At 42.2% G+C, this 23,964-nt stretch overlaps 1 protein-coding gene across 1 annotated transcript in view; it reads left to right on the top strand.

Annotated features, from left to right (window-relative positions):
- The window catches only part of KATNIP (katanin interacting protein), a 180,783-nt gene that overhangs the window by 88,106 nt on the left and 68,713 nt on the right, over window positions 1–23,964 (top strand). Inside the window, exons 11-14 of the mRNA XM_077828584.1 lie at window positions 2,437–2,539; window positions 9,130–9,342; window positions 12,131–12,271; window positions 18,607–19,489. Coding sequence (XP_077684710.1) covers window positions 2,437–2,539; window positions 9,130–9,342; window positions 12,131–12,271; window positions 18,607–19,489 — 1,340 coding nt within the window. The remainder of the gene's footprint in view (window positions 1–2,436; window positions 2,540–9,129; window positions 9,343–12,130; window positions 12,272–18,606; window positions 19,490–23,964) is intronic.

Raw genomic sequence — 23,964 nt, 5'->3', positions numbered from 1 at the left:
CAGGTGACATGATCACATGTCACTATAAGATCTCCTTCTTTATTACCTAGTAGCTGGAAGACAGGTACACAGGAAGACTTGCAGGTAAACAAACCTATTCACAGTTCATTAATTCTGAAGCACCCTTAATAGCTTCCACTTAACATGTTTACATCAGTAATAAAGTTTATATCTTATTCTCCTAACTCCAGACATAGAAATAATACATACAAACAAATAGGATGAACACACTCGGTAGATCATAAGCTTTGTAATGATACCTTACAAGAGACCTTTTGCATAAAGCATATTCCAGTTACATTATTTTCACACTCATTAGCATATTTCCTTAAAACATATGGAGTGCAACGTCACATGTACATTTAGGAACATAGGACATACTTACAGGATGGGGGACTCTATCCTAGGAAGCAGTGACTCTGAAAAAGATTTGGGGATTGTCATAAATATAAAGGGAAGGGTAACCAACTTTCTGTATACAGTGCTATAAAATCCCTCCTGGCCAGAGGCAAAACCCTTTCACCTGTAAAGGGTTAAGAAGCTAAAATAACCTCGCTGGCACCTGACCCAAAATGACCAATGAGGGGACAGGATACTTTCAAATCTGGAGAGGGGGAGAACAAAGGGTTTGTCTGTCTGTGTGATGCTTTTGCCAGGAACAGATCAGGAATGCAGCCTTACAACTCCTGTAAAGTTAGTAAGTAATCTAGCTAGAACATGCATTAGATTTCCTTTTGTTTAATGGGTGGTAAAGCTGTGCTGGATGGAATGTATATTCCTGTGTTTGTGTCTTTTTGTAACTTAAGGTTTTGCATAGAGGGATTCTCTATGTTTTGAATCTGATTACCCTGTAAGGTATTTACCATCCTGATTTTACAGAGGTGATTCTTTTACCTTTTCTTTAATTAAAATTCTTCTTTTAAGATCCTGATTGCTTTTTCATTGTTCTTAAGATCCAAGGGTTTGGGTCTGTGTTCACCTGTACATATTGGTGAGGATTCTTATTAAGCCTTCCCCAGGAAAGGGGGTGTAGGACTTGGGGGGATATTTTGGGGGAAGACGTCTCCAAGTGGTCTCTTTCCCTGTTCTTTGTTTAAAACGCTTGGTGGTGGCAGCATACTGTTCAAGGACAAGGCAAAGTTTGTACCTTGGGGAAGTTTTTAACCTAAGCTGGTAAGAATAAGCTTAGGGGGGTCTTTCATGCAGGTCCCCACATCTGTACCCTAGAGTTCAGAGTGGGGAAGGAACCTTGACAGGGATCATGATGGATAATCATCTGAACATGAGCTCCCTGTGCGATATTGTGGCCAAAACAGCCAGTGTGATTCTCAGATGCATAAATAGGGGAATCTCAAGCAGGAGTAGAGAAGTTATTTTATCTCTGTATTTGGCATTGGTGCAACCACTGCTGGAATACTTTGTCCAGTTCTGGTGCTCATAATTCATGAAGTATTTTAATACATTGGAGAGGGTTCAGAGAAGAGCAATGAGAAGGATTAGAAAATATGCCTTATAGTGATAGACTCAAGGAGCTCAATCTGTTTAACTTATCAAAGAGAAGGTTAAAGGGTGACCTGATTACAGTATATAAGTATCTACATAGGGAAAAATATTTAAATAATGGGCTCTTCAATCTAGCAGAGAAAGGTATAACATGAAGTTGAAACTAGACAAATTCAGATAGGAAATAAGGCTTGTTATACAGGAGGTCAGACTAGATGGTCACAGTGGTCCCTTTTGTCCTTCATATCTATGAATCTATAGCACAGGCCAGAGAACGTCTCTGAATAATTCCTAGAGACTATCTTTTAGAAAGCATCCAATCTTGTTTTTAAAAATTATCAGTGATGGAGAATCCCCCACAGCCCTTGTTCAGTTGTTCCAATGGTTAATTACTCTCACTGTTAAAATGTACACCTTATTTCCACTCTGGATTTGTGTAGCTTCAACTTCCAGCCATTAGATTGTGTTATACCTTTCTCTGCTAGATTGAATAGCCCACTATTAAATATTTGTTCCCCATATAGATACTTACATGTATGTTAAAGAGCCCTTTGGTATCAAATATCTTTTTTTGTGTAGGTAGTTATAAACTGTGATTAAACTTCACCTTCTCTGAATATGTTCTTAAGAAAAATCCTTTATCTAAAAATAGCATATCTTGCAAAGCAAGTACATGGGAAACAAAGAAAGAAAAATGCTGCTGCAGTTGATACGGGGGCAGAAATAATCAGTGTTTGCATTGCTTTTTAGGTACATCTTTGTCTGAATTTCATGGGCTTCTAATAGGGTTTTTTAAATAACTGTAATGTCCTGCATGAGTTAGGTGGGGTTTTTTTTCATTCTGAGTTTTCTTCACCTTTACTCTAACTCAGTATTTTTTTTCCAAGTAAAAAGTTCAGAAACAAAATTCCTAAGAGTTTAACTATGTTTCAGGCAACAGAGGAAACTTTTGAAACTCCTGCAGGAAATTGAGAGCTGTTCTAGCTGCCACAGTCATGAAGTCCTACCTACTGAGGAACCGGAGCCAGATTCTGCGGTGAGAAATAAGACTTGTACAGATAGGTGCAATAATCACAGCTTTGTAACTATTCTCTCATCAAGATCTTATCAAAAACCAAAATGCAAAAGTGGTACTTTGAATGACTTGTGGCCTTGTGGGAGAGGGCACAGGAAACATGACTTCAACATGTCTCAGGGAGCAGGCACAGCTATGGGCATGGGCTTCCTTGGACTACTGAATTGCCAGGGTCTCACTCGTGCGGTGAGAAGGGGTCATATGGGTCCTGCTGGTCATATATATTTGGAAAATGTAGTTGTATAGTGGCACAATGAACTCTTTTTTTCAAAGTCACTTGCAACTCTTGCTCCATAGACACACCCAGCAGGAAGTAAGTTCAGACTGTGCAAGTGATTGGAGTCTTGATTTACCTCTGTGGTTTCCATATATTCCATACCTGAAAACCTGCTGTCTTTCAGATGATGTTTGGTCAGAGAGAGGGTATGTGTGTGTATTTTAGGTAGAACTCCTACCAACATCTATAGTTAGGGTTACCTAACTATACTCTTTGTCAAATTTTAACTGTTCAGGCTGAAATTTTCTTAAATTCTTTTAAGAAAGTTTAACCAAAAATAGCTCAACCATTTCTTTAGGGAAAATTAGCTAGTTTTGCCACCGCCTCATACACCTATGTTGCGAGGCAGGCAAGTATCATTCCTCCTTTATTTTACAGATGGAGTAACTGAAAGGTTGCAAAGGTCAGTTCTGGCTGAACTAGGAATTGAACTCAGTCAATAGATTCTACGATGCTTTCCGGAAGCTGAGTGGGAAAGGTGCCACCTGGAGGGAAAGGGGGTAAAGGATACTGCGCGGGCTGGCCCCACTTCCTGCAGCTCCCATTGGCCAGGAACGGTGAACCACGGCCACTGGGAGCTGCGGGCAGCTATGCCTGCAGACGGTCAGTGTAAACAAACTTTCTCGTGGCCCGCCAGAGGATTACCCGGACGGGCCGCAGGTTGCCCACCACTGGAATAGATAGTTAATTTAGGTGAGAGGGCTGTTTTCCCTCTCTGTTTCTCCATGAGACTTGTCTTCTCCTGATGAGGTGTGCCTAGTTTGCCAGGCTTGAAACACTGCCTCTTTTCCCAGGAGGCTATATTGATGGACATTCCAACTGTGTCCGTTGCTTGTGGGAGTCCCACATCTTCCAGAAGTGTTCTTTTTGTTTAGCTCTTAAGTTCAGGGCTAGGAAGAACAGGGAAATAAAGCTCAGACTGTTGGTGATGGAACGTTCCCTGCAACCACCCTCTGAGCCAGGTCAGAAGACACCCCATATACATCTGTCCCTGGACAGATCCAGCGCCACGTCAACCTTGGGGCACACGTCTGCTAAGAAAGGGGAACCTTTGGAGCATGCAGGGAAGACTCCCAAAAAGTTAAGCATGGACCCTGTATCTGAGGAGCCAGCTCCGAAAAAGATCAGTTCCCCACTGAGAAAGGAACAGCAGTGGGTAGGAGAATGGACATCAAGAGGAAAAACAGTGCCGATACCAATGAAGCTAGCAGTCAGGTAGGCGATACTGGCTGTAGAATGACTGTCCTTAATAGAGTGAGGAATGTAGGCAAAGCCAAGCAGAAACAACTAAGACGTTTGTACACCAATGCAAGGAGCCTGGGCAACAAAATGGAGAAACTAGAACTACTGGTGCAGGAAGTGAAATCAGCTATTATAGGGATAACAGAAACATGATGTAATAGAAGTCATGATTGGAGTACAGGGATTGAAGGGTATGTGCTGTTCAGGAAAGACAGAAATAAAAGTAAAGGTGGTGGATTGTAGCATTGTATATTAATGATGAGGTAGACTGTAAAGAAATTAGGAATGGATAAAACAGAGTCTGTTTCGGTCAAAATCACTTTGGGAAAGAAAGCTACTAGAGGTTCTCTTGGGATAGTGCTTGGGGTATGCTACAGACTCCAGGATCAGATTTGGGTCTAGCTAGGGACCTCTTTAACGTTCACACGTTCCCATTGTCTTTGTCTCTAAAAACTGATTTGGGCTTGCTTTTCTTAACTTTAGGGCAAATTATTACAATGTTATAGAATCTTGTGACTTTACATACAACACGGATACACATGTGGCGGTTCAGTGATGAGACAGAGCACAGCTTTATGCAAGCAAGCAGGCTGGTCAGCGGAGATGGGCTGTTCTGCCCCCCCGCCTTCCACCTTCTCCTTTTATTATATTTCTCCCCCTAAGCATTACACACTGCTACACAAAGGAATGTATGACGTTGATTCATATACTTAGTTACCATCCTTTAACTACTACAATCCTGGTTCTCAGGCCTTGAGCCCAGGCTAAGAAAGCCTCCCACAGTTGCTGTCCAAACAATCAAGTTCTCATGGTTCATATCTAGCCCTTGTCCTTGGATAGAGCAATGTGTGCATTGCTCCTAGGAAACAGTCAGGGTGTGCCCCGCCTGCTTCCAGGTGGAATAGCTAGACATTAACCCTTCATACACACATTTTTACCAAAGCAATAACATTCAGCAGATTATGACATTTCAAATGATACCTAACAAGGCATACTTTGTACAAAATTTATCATAGTTTTGTAAAAGTGGTGAACACAGTAGTATAGACTGTCACATACTAAGGACCAGGGGCTTTCCTCCTCCCTTCTACTCCAACAGAAGTCCCACTCAAACTCCCCTGTTTACAGTTCTGTTTGCTGGCTCCCATGCCTCACCCTCCATAATTCCTCCCTTAAATCTCCAGGACTGGTTCATGGCTTTTGACCTGCAAGAGGCCTATTTCCACTTATCTATTCATCCAGCACAGGAAATACCTCAGATTCCTTGTAGAAACATCTGATTACCAGTATAGAGTCCTGCCCTTTGGTCTTTCCACAATACTGAGGGTATTCACCAAGTACTTGGCATTCATGGCAGCTCACCTAAGGAGACAAGGAAACCAAGTCTACATGTCTAGTTGGCAGCCGGTGTCAAGTGGAGTGCCCCAGGGGTCGGTCCTGGGGCCGGTTTTGTTCAATATCTTCATAAATGATCTGGAGGATGGTGTGGATTGCACTCTCAGCAAATTTGCGGATGATACTAAACTGGGAGGAGTGGTAGATACGCTGGAGGGCAGGGATAGGATACAGAGGGACCTAGACAAATTGGAGGATTGGGCCAAAAGAAATCTGATGAGGTTCAATAAGGATAAGTGCAGGGTCCTGCACTTAGGACGGAAGAACCCAATGCACAGCTACAGACTAGGGACCGAATGGCTAGGCAGTAGTTCTGCGGAAAAGGACCTAGGGGTGACAGTGGACGAGAAGCTGGATATGAGTCAGCAGTGTGTCCTTGTTGCCAAGAAGGCCAATGGCATTTTGGGATGTATAAGTAGGGGCATAGCGAGCAGATCGAGGGACGTGATCGTCCCTCTATTCGACATTGGTGAGGCCTCATCTGGAGTACTGTGTCCAGTTTTGGGCCCCACACTACAAGAAGGATGTGGATAAATTGGAGAGAGTCCAGCGAAGGGCAACAAAAATGATTAGGAGTCTGGAACACATGACTTATGAGAAGAGGCTGAGGGAACTGGGATTGTTTAGTCTGCAGAAGAGAAGAATGAGGGGGCATTTGATACCTGCTTTCAACTACCTGAGAGGTGGTTCCAGAGAGGATGGTTCTAGACTATTCTCAGTGGTAGAAGAGGACAGGACAAGGAGTAATGGTCTCAAGTTGCAGTGGGGGAGGTTTAGGTTGGATATTAGGAAAAACTTTTTCACTAGGAGGGTGGTGAAACACTGGAATGCGTTACCTAGGGAGATGGTAGAATCTCCTTAGAAGTTTTTAAGGTCAGGCTTGACAAAGCCCTGGCTGGGATGATTTAATTGGGGATTGGTTCTGCTTTGAGCAGGGGGTTGGACTAGATGACCTCCTGAGGTCCCTTCCAACCCTGATATTCTATGATTCTAGACTGAGCACGAGTAAGGAGGTGGGCTCAGTTGGTCACGATTCGAGGCTTTGCAGAGTTTCATGGCAGAACACCCCAGCTTTATAGTTGTAAATTCCTATTCGAGTCCATGCATTTTGCAACGTCATCCTGTAATCATTAGTCCTTAAGTGATGGTAATCTTGGGGTTTTCCACTGTTATACCTCAGAGACTAGCTGATTCGAGGAGATCATCCAACAGGTGACCAACTCAATTCAAGTAACCTTATAGCTCTTCACCTCACTGGGACTCAAAACCAACAGATAAAACTCCACAGTGATTCCAACTCAAAGCATAGAGTTCAGAGGAGCAGTGTTAGACTCCAGGTCAGTGAGAGCTTACCTTCCATAGGAAGAGTTCCAGATAACAGTAAGTCTCATCAACCAGCTTGAAGATCATTCAAAAATATCAGTAAGAGTATGCCTTAGACTGCTGGGATTCATGGACTCATGCACCTGTGTTATGCAGTTTGCAGACTTCATCTATGCTCCATAAAAGGATGGTTGAAATTAGTATCTATCCAGCAGACACCATGTGGACATGCTGTACAAGGTCCCACAAGAAGTCTTCATTAAACTGGTGGAAAAACCTCTTCGTGGGTACAGTGGAGTATCCCTCTCTACACCTCTATCTACAAAGACTTTGGTAACAGTCACCTTTCACTCAGGGACAGGGTGGCAGAAAGTCTGTTTGCACGGGAACCTCCAGCTGTTCTGTTGGCAATATGTAGATTTCTTGCTCACACCCTTCTTCCTGTAAAAGAATGGCTGTTTAACCAGGGATAGTCCATTTGATTGTGTTGACACCTGGTTGAGGTGTTGGCTAGCATGTCTGGGGAACTTGTTTGAAGCTATTTTCCCAGACTTGGAGCATGTCTTATATAGTAAAATTTTATAACTTTACATACAGTGCTATCACACATATTTTACCAGGATGATAATGTTCAGCAAATTATGAATTTTCAAATGATACCTCACAAGGCATACTTTGTATAAAATGTATCATAGTCTTGTAAAAAGGGTGAATGTAAGGGTAGGGATCTCACACCATTACATCAGCTTGAAGGGCAGGAGATATTCCGGCCCTCATGGCAGGTTTGCCTTCTGCATTATTTAATAAGGACAACATCATCCTGAGGTCTCAACCCAATTCCCTACCCAAAATTGTTTCAGAGTTCCATGCACGCCAATTTATTCATTTCCCAGTTTTCTTTCCTGAGACTTGCTCAACCTTGGGGGAAGCTAAACTTCACATACTTGATGTAGTACTGACATGACAACAACCACTCAGAAACGTATTGGGGCTCTATGTGGCCTTTGCAGAGATTATGAGTCAGACAATATCTTCAGAGCTTATCTAAGTGGGTCCCCAACTGTATAAGGACAAGTTATGAATTAGTCAGCTTAGGTCCACCTAACTACGTTAGAGCTGCCTGTTTGAAGAATGTCCCTATTTCTGAAATCTGTAGGGCTAGGGCTAGGGCAGTTACATACAGCTTGGTCCACACGTTTACAGAACACTTCTATTTCATGGTAGACACTTGCAGATTGGATCCCCATTTTGGTAGAGCTGTCCTACAACCATTTTGATTCCTACTGCCCAACTTCAATCAAAGAGATAACTGTTTGTAGATCACCAAGAGTGGAATCTATGTGATCAATCACTTGAAGGAGAAATGGCTACTTACCCTACAGTAACTGTGGTTCATTGAGATTTATTGTCCACATGGATTCCACAACCCGCCCTTCTACCCTGCTACTGCAAAGTTCTACTCCTCAGGGATTCTGTTTTGGTGAAGGAACTGTGGTATGGTTGGGCCTGCTCCACCCCTTAGGGCTTCAGATGGGTGTGATGGAGGAGTATAAGGAAGTATAGGGTGCAGGCATGGCCCCAATGGATTCTGCTGGCCAAAATAAGCATATCTCATGTGCATGGGGCATATTCGCACCAAGAGTAGAATCCATTTGGATAACACATCTCAAAGAACCATAATTACTATAAGGTAAGTAATCATTCTTTATTATTGCTTTTAACAAATCTAAGGATTACATACCAAAAATACATTAAATAATCATTATGGTTGCAAAGCCAAGCACCCAGAAATTAGAAGGTGCCAAAATATTGGTTGTTTGTGCAATTTCAGTTTGACTCCCAAGGCATATGCTGTCAGAGGCAATTTTTACTTATGGCTCACATACCGTTTGTTCTGCAGAACACCCTTGCCTGACTCACCATACAGAATGAAGTGAATGAGGCAGAGAGTTGCAAGAAGAGAAAGGAGAGTCTCTTGTGTTTAAATGCTTGGGACTGGACTGGGCCCCAGGAATGCTGAGTTCTAGTCCTTACTCTCCAATAGGCTTCCTGTGTGACGTTTGGCAGGACCATGATAATGCACATGAGCTCAAATGAACATTATCTAAACACCCTAAATTCTGACAAGTATCAGGGGGTGGCCGTGTTAGTCTGTATCCACAAAAACAACAAGGAGACCGCTGGCACCTTAAAGATTAACAGAATATTTGATTCTGACATTTCCTAACTTCTGGGTGCTTGACTTTGCAATCATAACATCCTTTTACTATATTTTTTGTATATAATCTATGTGTATAAACAATCTCTCTTTTAGGATCAGCTGCAAACAAAGGCAGAAGTACAGGATGCCATTTATGTGACTATGGAAATCCTCTCCAATTGGGGGAATGCAGTCAATGTGGGCTTGACGGAGGTGGAATTCTTTGATTTACATGCTGTCAGGATGTTTGTGTCTCCTCATGACGTGGACATCCGAAATGCTGACTCTCCAGGGGATCTCTCTTGTCTGGTCAATAGAAGCCTGAATGTAAGTTGCCCTCATCCCACCTGTACAGGCCTCCTTCATTTCAATAGTTTTCTTTATAGTTTATGATCTCTCAGTAAGTTATTTTCTTTCTAAAACATTTAAACCTGAATTTTACCACTTATTCAGTGATTTTAAATGTATGTAATATATTGTTTATGGCTATCGCTGATGGACATCTCTGTCCAAGATGGGTGTGACCAATATATAATTAGCACTATAGACATGGATGAGTTTGTGTAATTGAATTTTGAATGTTCGGATTTGCACAATTTCATGCTCAAAAGTCAGAAGACGATAACTCTCTCTCCTTGTGTGTTTACACTGTAATATAGGCTTTAAATACAGGAGCACATTACATTTATAAAACAATGGACTACAATGTAATACATCTATCTGCCAAGATACAATTTTTCTGGAAAGTCTTGTGAATCTTCTGTATTTCCTTATTTTTCCTCTCATGATTAACCTAAATAATTGTGTCTTCTGAAAATTTTGCACCTTTACTTCTTTTTCCGGACTCCTAATATATTTTAAACACTGATCTTAGGACAGAAGTTTGGGGCACCCCACTGCTAACCTTTTGCCAAGGGCAGTCACTGGGTAGAGTAGAAAGAGAAGGTGTTCCAGGCATAGGCGTGGCATGAAGATGAGTGAAAGAATTGAACAAAAGGGGTGTGCAGCTTGGAAACATTGGATGAAGTGTAGGCAGCGAGAGGTGGGGAAGGAGAAAGGATGCTCCGTGGTAAAGCCATTGAACTCAGGAGTTCTGGGATGAAATCCTGGTCCCATTGAGGTCAGTGGCAAAACTACTATTGAGTTCCACAGAGTTAGGATTTCACCTTGGCCATACACTCACTGTGTGACTTTCAACAAGTCACTTGAGGTAAAATTTTCAAAAGTCTTTAAATTCTACTGAAAGTCAATTGGACTTCAGGTTCTAAGTGACGTAGGTGCTTTTTGAAAAATTTGCCCTTAATCTCTCCGGGCCTCTGTTCCCAGTTTGTAAAATAGGGATAATACTTCTCTCCTTTACACACTGTCTGAAGATAAATGGATTAGTGTATATGAGCCACTCAGATGTAACGGTGATGTGCGGCATATTATTCTGTCCTGTTCTATGCAAGTTCTTATACTGCATGTCTTCCAGTAAGGTGCAGTGTGACTAATATCTATCACATGTGGTTTGATCTTTCTATCATACTCTTCCCTGGGGAAAATTGTGTGTGCAGTGTAATGTTTTGTTTTGATGGTATGTGTGTTTTTTATAAATTACATATATTCTGTGTTATGTGTCTATATGATCAAAGGCAAGTTTTAAGACCTACACCTTCCACTGGGAACAAAAGGGGCTGAGGGTTGTAGGGTTCTTGCAATCTATAAGCAGGACCAGAGCTGCCTGCAGCCTTGAAGGCAAGAATAATGACTTCCTTTCTAATGACTTCCACATCAACTTCAATGGAAGAATTTTAAAGAGGAGAATGAGGTGGTCCAGAGAAAAAGGAGTGCTCTGGAGGAAAGGAAAAGGTCAAAGTCAGTCCCCCCACACCGCCCTAGTGACTCCCATTCCCCAACTTTCTAAAACCCACTACCACTCTGAAACCCTCCTATACTGAGCTGGTCAGAAATACAGGGAAAAGGGAATATGAGACAACTGAACTCTCTTGTGGGACTGCAGCAGCATTTCTAAATTGAAATATTTTGGGGTTTGTCTGAAATATTTTGGGGGTTGGTCATTCAATTTTTGACCAAAAATAAAAAAATTTCCACAGAAAGCATACTTTTCACAAAAAATTCTTGTCAAAAACTCAGTTTTCTGTTGAAAAAACTGTTCAACAGAAAATTTTCAAGAAGTTCTCATACTGTGCACCTTCACCTGACTTTACCTATAGCTGCCAAAATACCATCCCTTCTGGTTACCAGAATATGTCCCACCCTTTTCCTCTTAGCTTTTTAAACCCCTTGCTTCTTACACTTTTCCCAGCTGTTGGCAATGTAAGATCACAAGAGGGTCTCAGTAACCGGGGTGCGGATTTTGGGTTTTGCTTTCTGACCCGTGATATAAACTTAGTAGCTGCACATGTGGAGGTAGATCATTGCAGCTACAGGGGGTGCTACATTCTTGTGTTTTTTAATCCCTTTTGTCCATTCTCAGATGTCTACTCATATCCATAATGTGGTTCTCTGTGAGGCTTAAAAAACCATCAAGCACACACCTTTGTATATCTGTAAGCTCTAGGTCTAAAATTGTCTGCATAGGAGTCTGGTAAAGCATGAGCAGTACAGAAAATAACATAGAGTCCCTTATTCCCAAGGGTTAAACCGGAAATGTACCTTCAGAAATTGAATTAATCTTTTTTCTCAGTGTCCTGTGGGCACAAATCATACTCTCCTTCCCCCTCCCCTGCCCTCCTCAACTTGCAAGCTGATTAATTTGATTAAAATAAACTGTGGACTGGTTTTGACCCTGCATGTACAAAGCATTGCAGACAGTCTTAGCGCTGGTGAGCATGCAAACTTCTCACAAGCACAGCAGGTAGCAGACCTGTATCTAACAGCCCGTCTGCTCTGTGCTTTTCTGCAGGCAGGAGAGTAGAATGTACACTTTGGAGACTGGGGTTAAAGGTTTTTTCTTTTGCTTTCTCTTTAGCAGTCTTGTCTGTCAATTTGTTGTTCCTGTGACTTGGGCTCTCTGCTCCCTTTTTCTGGTGAGCAGTGAGTTAATCACAACTACTTTGCTTCAGGAGAAGAAAAGCGTATTACTAACCATCTCTGCTTGTCCGTGTTTTAGAGCATCAAGGAACGCTTCCTGTGGACGTGCCCTTTCCACGCACCAGTTCAGCTTTACTTTGTTATCCGCAATCCCAGCTGGTCACGTGACTTTGGTATATCTAAGATCAAGATTTGGAATTACAACACGACGACTCTTAGTGTAAGCAGCTTCTTCTCAACTCCTTGCTGTGTACACTCACCTTAGACCTAGATAGACTCAGTTTGACCTTCCTTCCAAAAGTGTGAAATACATATAGATATTGTCTTCTCTAATAGGAAAGGAGATCTTGAGGGATGTCTCTACTGTGGGGTTTTGTTGTTGTCTTAATTCTAAGTGGTAGACATGCAGCTCATAGTGTTTTCACCAACAAAGCCAGTATTCTCTTTCAGAGTCTTGCTAGTATTTCAGAAGGGGTAACAAAATCCTTGCATAGAGTGTTTGTTGTGGCTTTACTGGTAATTAGAAACTGAGACGCTGAAAGGTAAGTGCATCTCAATATGCAGGTCTCTGTTTGGGTTATATTATCAGAATAGAGAAGACTAGTTGTCTGATCACATGATTAATTTGTAGATGATTTACGAGAGAGAGATCGACTGACTCTCCAACTCAGGTTCCTGTAGTTTTTGTCACTTGAAATTTGGCACGTACAATCTGTGTATGCATGTTAAAATTTTAAAATATTCTAGCATTGCAAGAGACATTACACGGCAGATGGTTACTGATTCATATGTCTGCAATTCACTGTGAAATTATTCTAGTTAGTACACTATGATGTTCAGTTCAAAAAATTCCCAGGTACTGAGTCAAAGAGGATTTTCTGTTGTGGATTATAAATGAGATAAGCTTTATCCTTTCTGACTTGCTCTCATCTGTGTTCTTATATAAGCATATGGCAATACAAATGTACAGAAACTGCCGCAGGGGAAACCGTCTTAACAAACACAATATAACACCAGCTTAAATTATTTTCTGGAATCCTTGTTGCTGTGTGTATTAAATGTGGGTTACAGGATGTTATACTGTAAGCAGGGGGGATACAATGGACCTTTCTGAACCCTTTGAAAAGGAATTCTATTTGTGGAGTAAATAATACTGGTCTGTTGTCACCGTGTGTTGAATATGTCGCAAATGTAACTGTATATTGATTTAATTGTTTTGATACATGAAATAGTTGGAAAAACCCCACTTTGGCCAGGTTCTCAGCTAGTACAAACTAGTGTAGTCCTATTGATTCCTGTGCAGCAGTGCTGACTTATGCCAGCTGAGGATCTAGCCTACTATTTTTCATGTGGGGAAATAATAGAAAATAATTCTGAATGGTCCGCTATCATCTGTGATATGGAAAAGTTAGCACCATTTCTGCTGTATTCATTTTTATTCAAGTATTTTTTAAAGAAATAAATAATAAAGAGCTTTACAAATTTAAGTTATAACAGCCCTCTGATCACTCCCTCCCCTGCTAAAATAAATCCTGACCAAAACTACTATTTTGTTAAGATCCTGAGTATCACCACCTTCTTCCCCTTCTTTCCACCCCTCAAAAAAAAAAAAAAAAAAAAAAGCCATGAGTGGGGAGAAGTGTTTAAATGCATCCCAAGTGAATCCTGAATATTTCTGCAATTCATGCAAAGCTTATCTCAGTTTGAACAAGTACTTCAACAGAAACTGAAATTGTTGAGATTGTTTAGGGATCTGGGATTTTAAAACAGGAACTGAAGGTCAAAAGAAGTGGTGGAAAGAAAACTATTAGAACCTGCCACACAATTACTACAAAAAATTTAATTGATTTAAGTGAAAATGTGTATTAATTTAAAGGACATCTCAAATAAAAAGTACCGTCTCACTGTCATTATTGATTAAAATTTAAGGGCACTTCTGAAGATATCTGCTGCATGTATTGATTTAATGCAAAGGTGATCAAGGTGATATCTGCCAGGTTTATAGACCTAAATACCTATACAGCAGAAAGAGAATCACCAACATAGTCAAGTTTACTAATTTAAGAGAAATCACACACCAAATTTGCAACTGGCTGATTAAGGGCGTGATATAAAGCCTATTAAATGAATAGTAGTCTATCCATTGATTTCACTGGGTTTTGGATCTAGACCTACATTTACTGGATTAATTATAAAGACAGGTTTAATAATGACTAAACTTATAAACTTCAAGGAAATTGCCTTTATTACTTTAACAAAGGTATACATAGAATTAATGGGCTTGCTAAATTTAGTGGCTTAAAGTGTTAGTTAATTTAAGAAGTGTGAATTTCACTGTTCATAAAAAGGCTCACAATTAAATTCATGTCCTCCTTTTGAGAATTACCTCTGTAGATCCACACTTTTTAGAGCATGTGTTTTAGAATCAGACCTCCTGGGACCTGTGGAAAAACAATAGCCATTAGGGTTGTGTGCATATCTTACTCAAGGAATTAATGCTCTGGGGTGGTTATAGGCACCAAAAAAGGTTATAGGTCATCAAAAAAATATTGATTCTTTGAAACAAACTCTGTGAAACAGGGTCACTTCTGATGAATCTCCCAACTCAAAAAATGTTGAAGAAAAAGTCTTGAAATTGTCAAAACATTTTGAATGAAAAATTCAATTTTCTGGTTCTAAGATTCATAGATTATAAAAGCCAAAGAAACCATTGTGATGATCTCATCCAGGGATTGGCAACCTTTGGCACGCGGCCCATCAGGGAAAGCCCCTGGTGAGCCGGGATGGTTTGTTTACCTGCTGCGTCCACAGGTTCGACCAATCGCAGGTCCTACTGGCTGCGGTTCGCCGTCCCAGGCCAATAGGGGCTACGGGAAGCAGCACGGGCCGAGGGATGTGCTGGCCACCCTTCCTGCAGCCCCCATTGGCCTGGGATGGTGAACCGCGGCAAGTGGGAGCTGTGATCGGTCGAACCTGCAGACGCTGAAGGTAAACAAACCGGCCTACCAGGGGGTTTCCTTGGCAGGCTGCGTGCCAAAGGTTGCCGATCCCTGATCTAGTCTGGCCTCCTGTATAATAGGACATAGGACTTCCCTGAGTTAATTCCTTTTTGATGGAGTTACAGTTAACAGTATATATCAGTATATAGGATAAAATATATTAGAGATGTCACAATTATCCCCAAACCAAATATAATACATCCAGGAAATTCAGAGCTAAAATTAAACTTCAGTAAATCCAAACATGTTAATGTATAGAAAAATTCTGCAAGGGCACCCAAACCACCTTACTTTGTCCTCTAAGGATACCATGCAATAATCATATAGGTATGTGAGTCTTTTTTTCCGAGATGAAATTAATCTGGAAATGTCCTTGTTTCAAAAAACCGAAGTAGAATGTTACCATGAGATATTTCTAGTGATTTGAAATAGCAACCATAAATCATTTTTCAAAATGTTGTCTTTTTGATGATCAGATGCACCAATGTGCTCTGGCTGCTTTCTGCTACTCTGAAGCAGCATGAGAAGCCAGAACATATTGGCCAGTTAAATTGTGTTTACAACTACTTTGTTTTGTTAGAGCAGTTTAAAACAGCCACAGTGTACACCCTAGTTTTTTCCATCCTCCACCCTGTCTTCAAATTCCACCTGCTTCTTGCACTTTTCTGTATTCCCTGGTCATCCCACCAAGTTTCTCCCTCTTGCAAGTCCCTCTTGCATTCTCTACATTCCCCTGTGTGCGCACACCTGTTTTCCCTCTCTCCTGCACACCCCTGCATGTGTGTACACATAATTTCCCCACCCATCCTCCTCCACTGCCCACACACACACACACACACACACACACCCCTCCTGTGAAGTGGGTGCACTCCCCCACAGGGCCCTAGAACCTGGGCTCAAGCCCTAGTCCGGTAGTCTACACAGCAGTGACACAGCTCCTGTAGCCCAAGCCCCATGAGCACAGGCCAGCCGCAGGTTTTTCTTTGCTGTGGGCAGCACATTCTTAGGAGTGAATTTAGGCCATGATCTGGAACAGCTCTTAAATATGCCCTGGCTCTGGGCGCACCGAGATAGCAGACGCGAGGGACAGAGTCTTGCATGCACTGCCCAGCCCCACACCCCTAGGCGGTGATTTATTTCTCCTTTGGCTGCTCCCGATGCCTAAACCAGATGTGCCCACTTGGGAATGCTACCTAGAAGGGGAACATGAATCAATTATTCTGCAGGGAAAGAGTAAAATCTGCAGGGGACATTAATACTGTGCTTGTGCAGTGGCCACAGAATTGCCCCAGGAGTAAATTTCATCTGTATAAAGTCTGCCATCCATCAGATGAATCAGTTCAGCCTCCCTAAATGATGTAGGCCCAGATTACCATAAAGGATGCCTCCGTGTCTCAACCTACTGTGCAGTTTATGTCACAAGCCAGTGGTGAAGGTTGGAGATGCTAGTGGTAGTTTTCTTGGTAGCAGACAATGCCTCTGGAACTCACTTCCAGCAGAAATACAATTAAGATCAAACTTGCCCTCTTGGCTGAGGCTTTTCCAAGTAACTGAATTTTGGTTTCCTAGCTGACTGGTAAAGTTGCAGGCAACAGGGAAAACAGTGGGACTTTTGGGCTCTCTTACTGAAATCTTGAATGCCTCAACTTAAGCCTTAAAAGGTATTCAGATATCATGAAGATGCATGCCATGCTTACAATAATAAAAGTAGTCTTGTTCAGTAAACTTGTTCCATTTTCTAACTCTCATTCTGGATCCCTGCACAACTGTCAGACACGTTTCTGGGGTACCAGTTGTAGTAGGAAGAGGTCTTGAAACTTAAGCCCTTGTATCAGAGGACTGGTATGAGGCCTGAGGCCTGGACTAAAGTGGTGGTCAAAGCTTTGCTAATATAAAGCAAAGTCAGGCTGTGAACTGGACGCAGGCCTTGCTCACAGAATCTGGCAATAACAGGGCTAATATTGCAGAAACAGGTTTCAGAGTAACAGCTGCGTTAGTCTGTCTTCGCAAAAAGAAAAGGAGTACTTGTGGCACCTTAGAGACTAACCAATTTATTTGAGCATGAGCTTTCGTGAGCTACAGCTCACTTCATCGGATGCATACCGTGGAAACTGCAGAAGACATTATATATACACACAGAGACCATGAAACAATACCTCGTCCCACCCCACTGTCCTGCTGTTAATAGCTTATCTAAAGTGATCATCAAGTTGGGCCATTTCCAGCACAAATCCAGGTTTTCCACGGTATGCATCCGATGAAGTGAGCTGTAGCTCACGAAAGCTCATGCTCAAATAAATTGGTTAGTCTCTAAGGTGCCACAAGTACTCCTTTTCTTATTGCAGAAACACACATTCCTAAGTAGTGTTATTTACAAGAAAATACACGCAAACACATTCCAGAAGGATGGTACCAGAACACCCCGATACCAGCACATTCCCCAAGATAACGGGAACACACTGACTCATCCTAAAGATTAGGTCAGGATGACAGCATGATGGATAGAGATGTTTTGATTGAACCAACAGGTACAAGACAGTGGGTGGTGCCCAGATATGTCAGGGGTAATACGTAACTTGCTTGTATTGCTGTATAAAGAAGCATCTCAGAGGGAGTGTCTTTGGCTAGCCTAGGGGGGCAGTGGAAAGTCCCGCCACTGACTGAGCTGCGTCCATTGTCATGGGCATACACTGCAGTGTAACTGTAGACATTGATCCGGGAAGCTAGGACTGTGCTTCGTCGGCAATAAACCTGGCTGGGTCCCTTCATACCTTAATCAATCTTGTGGTTATTGGGTGGTTCACTCAAGGTCTACTGAGCCAGCTGTCTGTACAGAGCTGGGACAGCACACAGGGAGAACACACACACGCAGCAAAACATCTAATTACACCAGTGATCAAAGAGAAAATTAAACTTCTGACTATATTTGAAACAATAGCAACAGCTATTTTGGAACCTTAGTTTACTGGCTTCTTCTTACAGGGAATTTAGGACAGTCATATTTTCCCCCAGAGTCTTTATCTTACACAATCATATAAAAAGAACAACTCTGTAATCTCTAAAGCCAAGTCTTCTCTCTCCCCTCCTCAGAGGCTTGGAAGATGCTGACTTCAGTGGAAGTGTTGAGGAAGTGTTGTGTTAAATATGACAGAATACCACTCTATGGTAGTTCTGCCTGCAACAGTGCAGATGGGGATTGGGGGGTAGCTGGGCTAGTGGGTCCACCACTACACATATCTACTAGCTAAAACTTCCCATTTATAAGTTTACTGGGCAGCAGCTCATGGGCTATTTTAGCATCTGTGGACTGGCTATACTGGTGACCCATAATCTGCAGGGGAAAACTCTATTTCTCTGGACCCCCACAGTGATCCCCATGAAAGTCTGATTGCTTGGAACCTACATTTAAAAAATATTTTGTATCTTTATATGGATTGTCATTGCATTATATTAATATGTTCCCTATTCACTCTGGAGTCAGTATATCAATTCTGTTAAATCTGATACTTGGGGAAGTGCAATACAAATCTTCATGCTTCTATTTCATTTCCTTTAGGATCTTGACATAGGTGCAAAGAATGTGAAACTATATATTGATGAGAACCTTGTATTCAGTGGTCAGTTAGAAAAAGGCTGTGGAGATCTAACCACTGATTTCAGCACTACAATCAACCTTAAAGACAATAGACAAGAGATTGCTGCACATTCTACACAAGGAAGAAAACAATCAAATGGAGCTAATAGCACAGGCAATAAGGAGGACCTGTACTTAAAATATCCACAGCCAGACTGGGCTTTATTACACTGGAAATCTTCCTTAGAAGAAAATCTCCCTGAGGAAATGATGAATTCCATCAACTTTAGGAAAGAGAAATTGACTAGATTAGAAGAAGATCTGAAGGTGTTATCAACTCCTGTGTCTACGAAGGCTCTCAAGAATGACGTGTCAGAATCAGCAGTTGTGGAGTACATTCAGTCTGATGATGAGCTTACTATGAGTGAGCAAATGGAAAAACTAACCGGAAGAAAATTATCTGAATCTACAGGTGTAACTCCATCTTGGTTACAGTCCTCTTCCCAAGTGACAGAGAAGTACCATAAACAGAAACCCTCCTGGCTGGATACAAAGCACCCTTTAGATTTGAGAGTTCAAGAGCAGTCTGATGGCACCATCAGGGGCTGTCCAGGACTAACTGATGAGACTATCAAATGTCACGGAAGTGAACTGGGGAGATCCAACAGTAGGAATGCAAATGGAGATGAGAAGACACAAATGGTAACCAGTAAAGGCTGTACTGTTAACTTGGACATTTTAGACCAGCTTCCCAACAAGTATTGCTGCACCCCTGAATGTCCTGCTAGTGGGAGGAGAAGCAGCAGAGGTGTAAGAAAGGAGGGTTTATGTACAAGTCATGGAGATGAAGGTCTGACACACACAGGTAAGAGCTGAAGACAGCATCCTTAACTCAAGCTTTGCTTACATGTTCTCCATTATCAGGATATATGAGACAGGTTTTAGTTACACTAATGCAGTATTTAGTTTTTGTTGTTCTCGAGCAGGACAGAGACACCACTGTACTGAGCATACTGCAAACATATAATGCGAGAGAAGTCCTTGTCCTGAACAGCTTGCATTCTAAGTTTGGGTGTCAATCATGCTCAGAGGAAGAATGGATTTCATGGTTAATTATGTTGGAAGGTTATCTTTGCAATAGGACTGGTTGGAAATTCTGATGAAACTGTGAATTTATTAAATACTGTGTATTCATTAAACCTGAAATGTTTTGTAAAAATGGTTTAGATTTGATGAATTTTCATTGATTCTCAGGCAGGATTCTGTCAGAAACATGACTGGTTTCCTGCCAGTTGACCTGGTGGACGTGCTGGGGAGCCTGCATTTCCAGGGTATGTGGCTCCAGATCAGCCCCATCATGTGAGGGCTTCCAGATTCCCTTTCATGGAGCCTGGGAGCCCTGGCTCTAGCCAAGGCTCAGCTTCTAGTTCTCCAGCAGGAAGCATTTAAGCCCTCAGAACTCCAGCCTGATCCAGGGCTCTCAGGGTTTCCAGGCTTCCAGCCACATAGGCAGGAGCCTGGAAGTCCTGGGATGGGCTCCCAGGATTTGTGGCTCCAGGGTCACCCCACCATACAGATGTCCTAGCCATGGACTTTGGGCCTTCCAGACTCTCAAGCCAGCTAACCAACCTATTTCCAAGAAAGTGGACAAGCTGTACCAAATCCTCTGAGGGTTTTTCATACTTTCATGTGCATCTTCCTCTTAACTCCCTAGGACTGGCAGCAACAGTATAGAGGTCAAGATCTGGGTATTTACACTAAGCCCCTAATGACAGAGAAGGGAAAAGGTTTCAGAGTAGTAGCCGTGTTAGTCTCTATTCGCAAAAAGAAAAGGAGTACTTGTGGCACCTTAGAGACTAACCAATTTATTTGAGCATAAGCTTTCGTGAGCTACAGCTCACTTCATCGGATGCATTCAGTGGAAAATACAGTGAGGAGATTTATATACACACAGAACAAGAAAAAATGGGTGTTTATCATGCACACTGTAAGGAGAGCAATCACTTAAGATGAGCTATTACCAGCAGGAGAGTGGGGGGGGGGGAGGGGGAGAAAATCTTTTGTAGTGATAATCAAGGTCATTGTGGTTTAATTTTTTTAAAGTTGATTTAACAACGTCCTAATATATGAACAGAAGGGCTCAGTCATGCTAGGTTTCAATCTTTATCTTCACTGAAACTTGACAGTGAGAAGGAGTATTAAGACATGTGACTAAACACAGCTGTCTTTCCTCCCCCCCCACTCTCCTGCTGATAATAGCTCATCTTAAGTGATCACTCTCCTTACAGTGTGCATGATAAACACCCATTTTTTCATGTTCTGTGTGTATATAAATCTCCTCACTGTATTTTCCACTGAATGCATCCAATGAAGTGAGCTGTAGCTTACGAAAGCTTATTCTAAAATAAATTGGTTAGTCTCTAAGGTGCCACAAGTACTCCTTTTCTTAGAGGGGAAAAGATTAGATTCTTTGGGAAGGAAGCTGTTTTCTTCATTTGCAATTCTCATATTTAAAGAAGATGATCAGGCAATGATGGTCACATATACATTTCATATCTGGGACAAAAATTCACTTTTTTACAAATAATCTCCCAGAAGAACATAGTAAATTAGCCACTGCCCTTATCAAGGAGAGTCAAAATGTGGACAGACACCCTTAGAGCTTCATTTGACATTTCGGATGCTGCTCCTAGATTGGTTGCCTTTTCTGTAACTCATTGCTGACATGCTTGGTTCTTCTTCGAGATGTATCCCTATGGATGCTTCACTGTGGGTGTGTCTGTGTCCCTGCGCTTCTGATCAGAGATCTTCGGTAGCAATGTCTGTTCGGCCCGTGCATGCTCTTTCCCTCCCTTGTGTTCTGTGTGCCTTAAGGCGAATTAGTGTTGAACCACCCTTAGTTCCTTCTCAACCGCCAATTAGCAATCTGTTCACAGATACTTTAGATCTTTAGAAATGTTCCCTTAGTGTTTTCGTTCACCCTTTTCTTCTTAGTGTTACGGGGTTTCCGTTAGTTTTTTCTTTCCTGTTTAAAAATAAATAAATAACCCCCCTAGTTTTTTATTTTATCCCCTTCTCTTCCCGAGGGTTTGCCCCCAGTAAGGGACATGCCTGGTTCCCCTGGGTTAAAGAGGCACCTCTCCTGCAGGGAAGCCGTAGTGGTTACAGACAGACATTCCCTCTGTGTGCGGTGCCTTGGAGAGGCCCACATTCCACAAAAGTGTACTTTTTGCTGGCAGCTAAAAGCCAGATCCCAAAAAAGCCAGGAACTAAAGTTGAAACTACTCCTGATGGGGGGATACAGTGAACTCTCATGTCCGCCAACATCATACAAAATCTACCTCTTATGATAGGGACTGGAAAAGGCTTGACTTGTTTGGAAGGAAGGCCTATTCTTCATCGACCTTGCAATTCAGAATTGCAAATTACCAGCCTTAATGGCAAAATGTGACCACAAGAACTACGCCAAATTTAACGTTTTTATTGATCACCTGCCAGAACCACAATGAGAACAGTTTCAGGCTATTGTATATGAGGGGCAGTTAGTGGCAAGAACAGCACTCCAGACTGCATTAGGTGCTGTGGTTACAATGGCCTGCTTGGTATCAACAGTGGTTGTGATGCAATGGACATCATGGTTATACCTTTTGGAGTTCCCAAAGAAGGTTTAGACGATAGTAGAAGATCTCTCTTTTGAAGGCACAAAATTGTTTGCAGTTAAGACTGATGCATCACTCCACATTCTCAAAATTGTAGGGCCACACTATGGTCACTGGGGATCTACACACTGGGTCAGAAACGGAAATTTAGTCCTCAGTATTTCCACAAATGACGTCATCCCCAGTCCCCTCCACAGTGCTACTATGAGTCACAGCAAAAGAAGTCTAAATTTCAGAGGTGTAAACCATCAGCCCCTCAATCTTCAACATCAAAACCTTCTACCTCGAAGCACCAGTTTTGATGCCTTGGACAAGACTCTGAGAGGCCACTTCCTACAGCATTAGCTGCAACTTTCAGACCTTCCACATCCCTTTGGATGCTGTCTTGCTCTGTTTCTTCAAAATTGGGAACACATATCTACCGACAAATGTTTTGGAGATTGTCTCCAATGGATACTTTAACCATTTCACCTCCCTCCCCATCCCTCTTCAGGGACCTTTCTCATGAGAGACTGTTAAGACAGGAAATAGATCACCTCCTATGCCTGGAAGCCGTAGAACCTGTTCCAGTACATCTCAGAGGCAAAAGGTTTTTATTCCCGATTTTTCCTGATCCCCAAGAAAAAAGGAGGTTGGAGACCCATACTGGGCCTCAGAGCACTGAACAAATATATGAAAGCAGAAAAACTCAGGATGGTCATGCTAGCAGTGATTATTCTATCTCTGGAACAGGGAAATTGGTTCTCAGCCCTTGATCTCCAGAATGCGTATTTCCACAAATCCATTATATCATCCCTAAGATAATTCCTCTGGTTTACCCTCAGTCAGGACTATTATCATCACAGAGTACTTCCTTTCAGCTTCTCATCAGCTCCCAGAATGTTCTCCAAGGTCCTCTCTGTAGTATTGGCTTATCTACGCACCCTGGTGATTATAATTTACCCATACTTGGATGACTGTCTCCTCAGGATCTGCTCCTTCAAAGATGCCCTAGGGGTCACCCACGGAGCTATGGACATATTCACGAAGCTGGGCCTACAAATCAATGTCCAAAAATCGACCTTAACTCTGATACAGTGTTTGGAGTTTATCGGAGCCAATCTCGACTCACTGCAAGCAAAAGCACTCCTCTCATAACACAGATTTCACAGACTGCCCACGCTCATAAAGACAATTCAAGCTAGCCCACAAACGTCAGCCAGACATTGCTTCCAGCTTCTGGGACATATGGCAGCAAGCACATTTATACTATCTTATGCCAGACTATACATGAGGTGTCTTCAGGCATGGTTCAGATCTGTTTACAGACCAAACAAAGACAAACCTCTTTCAATGCCCTCCAGGGTCAAACACCCCCTGGATTGGTGGAAAGACCCAACAAATGTCTGTATGGAGGTCCTGTTCAGACATCTTCCCCAACATTGTATCCCTAATTGGCTGGGGAGTGCATCTCAACAACTTCAAGACTCAGGGCAAGTGGTCGCCCATGGAGACAACTCTCCACATCAACCTCCTCAAACTCGGAGTCAGAAATACTTGTGCTCACTTTCTTCCACTGATCAGAAATACGCACACAAAAATTATGACAGACAACATAGCGTGCATGTATTACATAAATCGTCAAGGGGGGCAAGATCATCTTCCCTATGCACAGAAGCGCTAAAGCTGTGGAACTGGTGCA

This window comes from Eretmochelys imbricata, chromosome 10 (assembly GCF_965152235.1).
Source record: "Eretmochelys imbricata isolate rEreImb1 chromosome 10, rEreImb1.hap1, whole genome shotgun sequence".
Classification (NCBI taxonomy): Eukaryota; Metazoa; Chordata; order Testudines; family Cheloniidae; genus Eretmochelys; species Eretmochelys imbricata.
The sequence above is the reverse complement of the archived record's forward strand: the minus strand, read 5'-3'. Positions and strand labels throughout refer to the sequence as shown.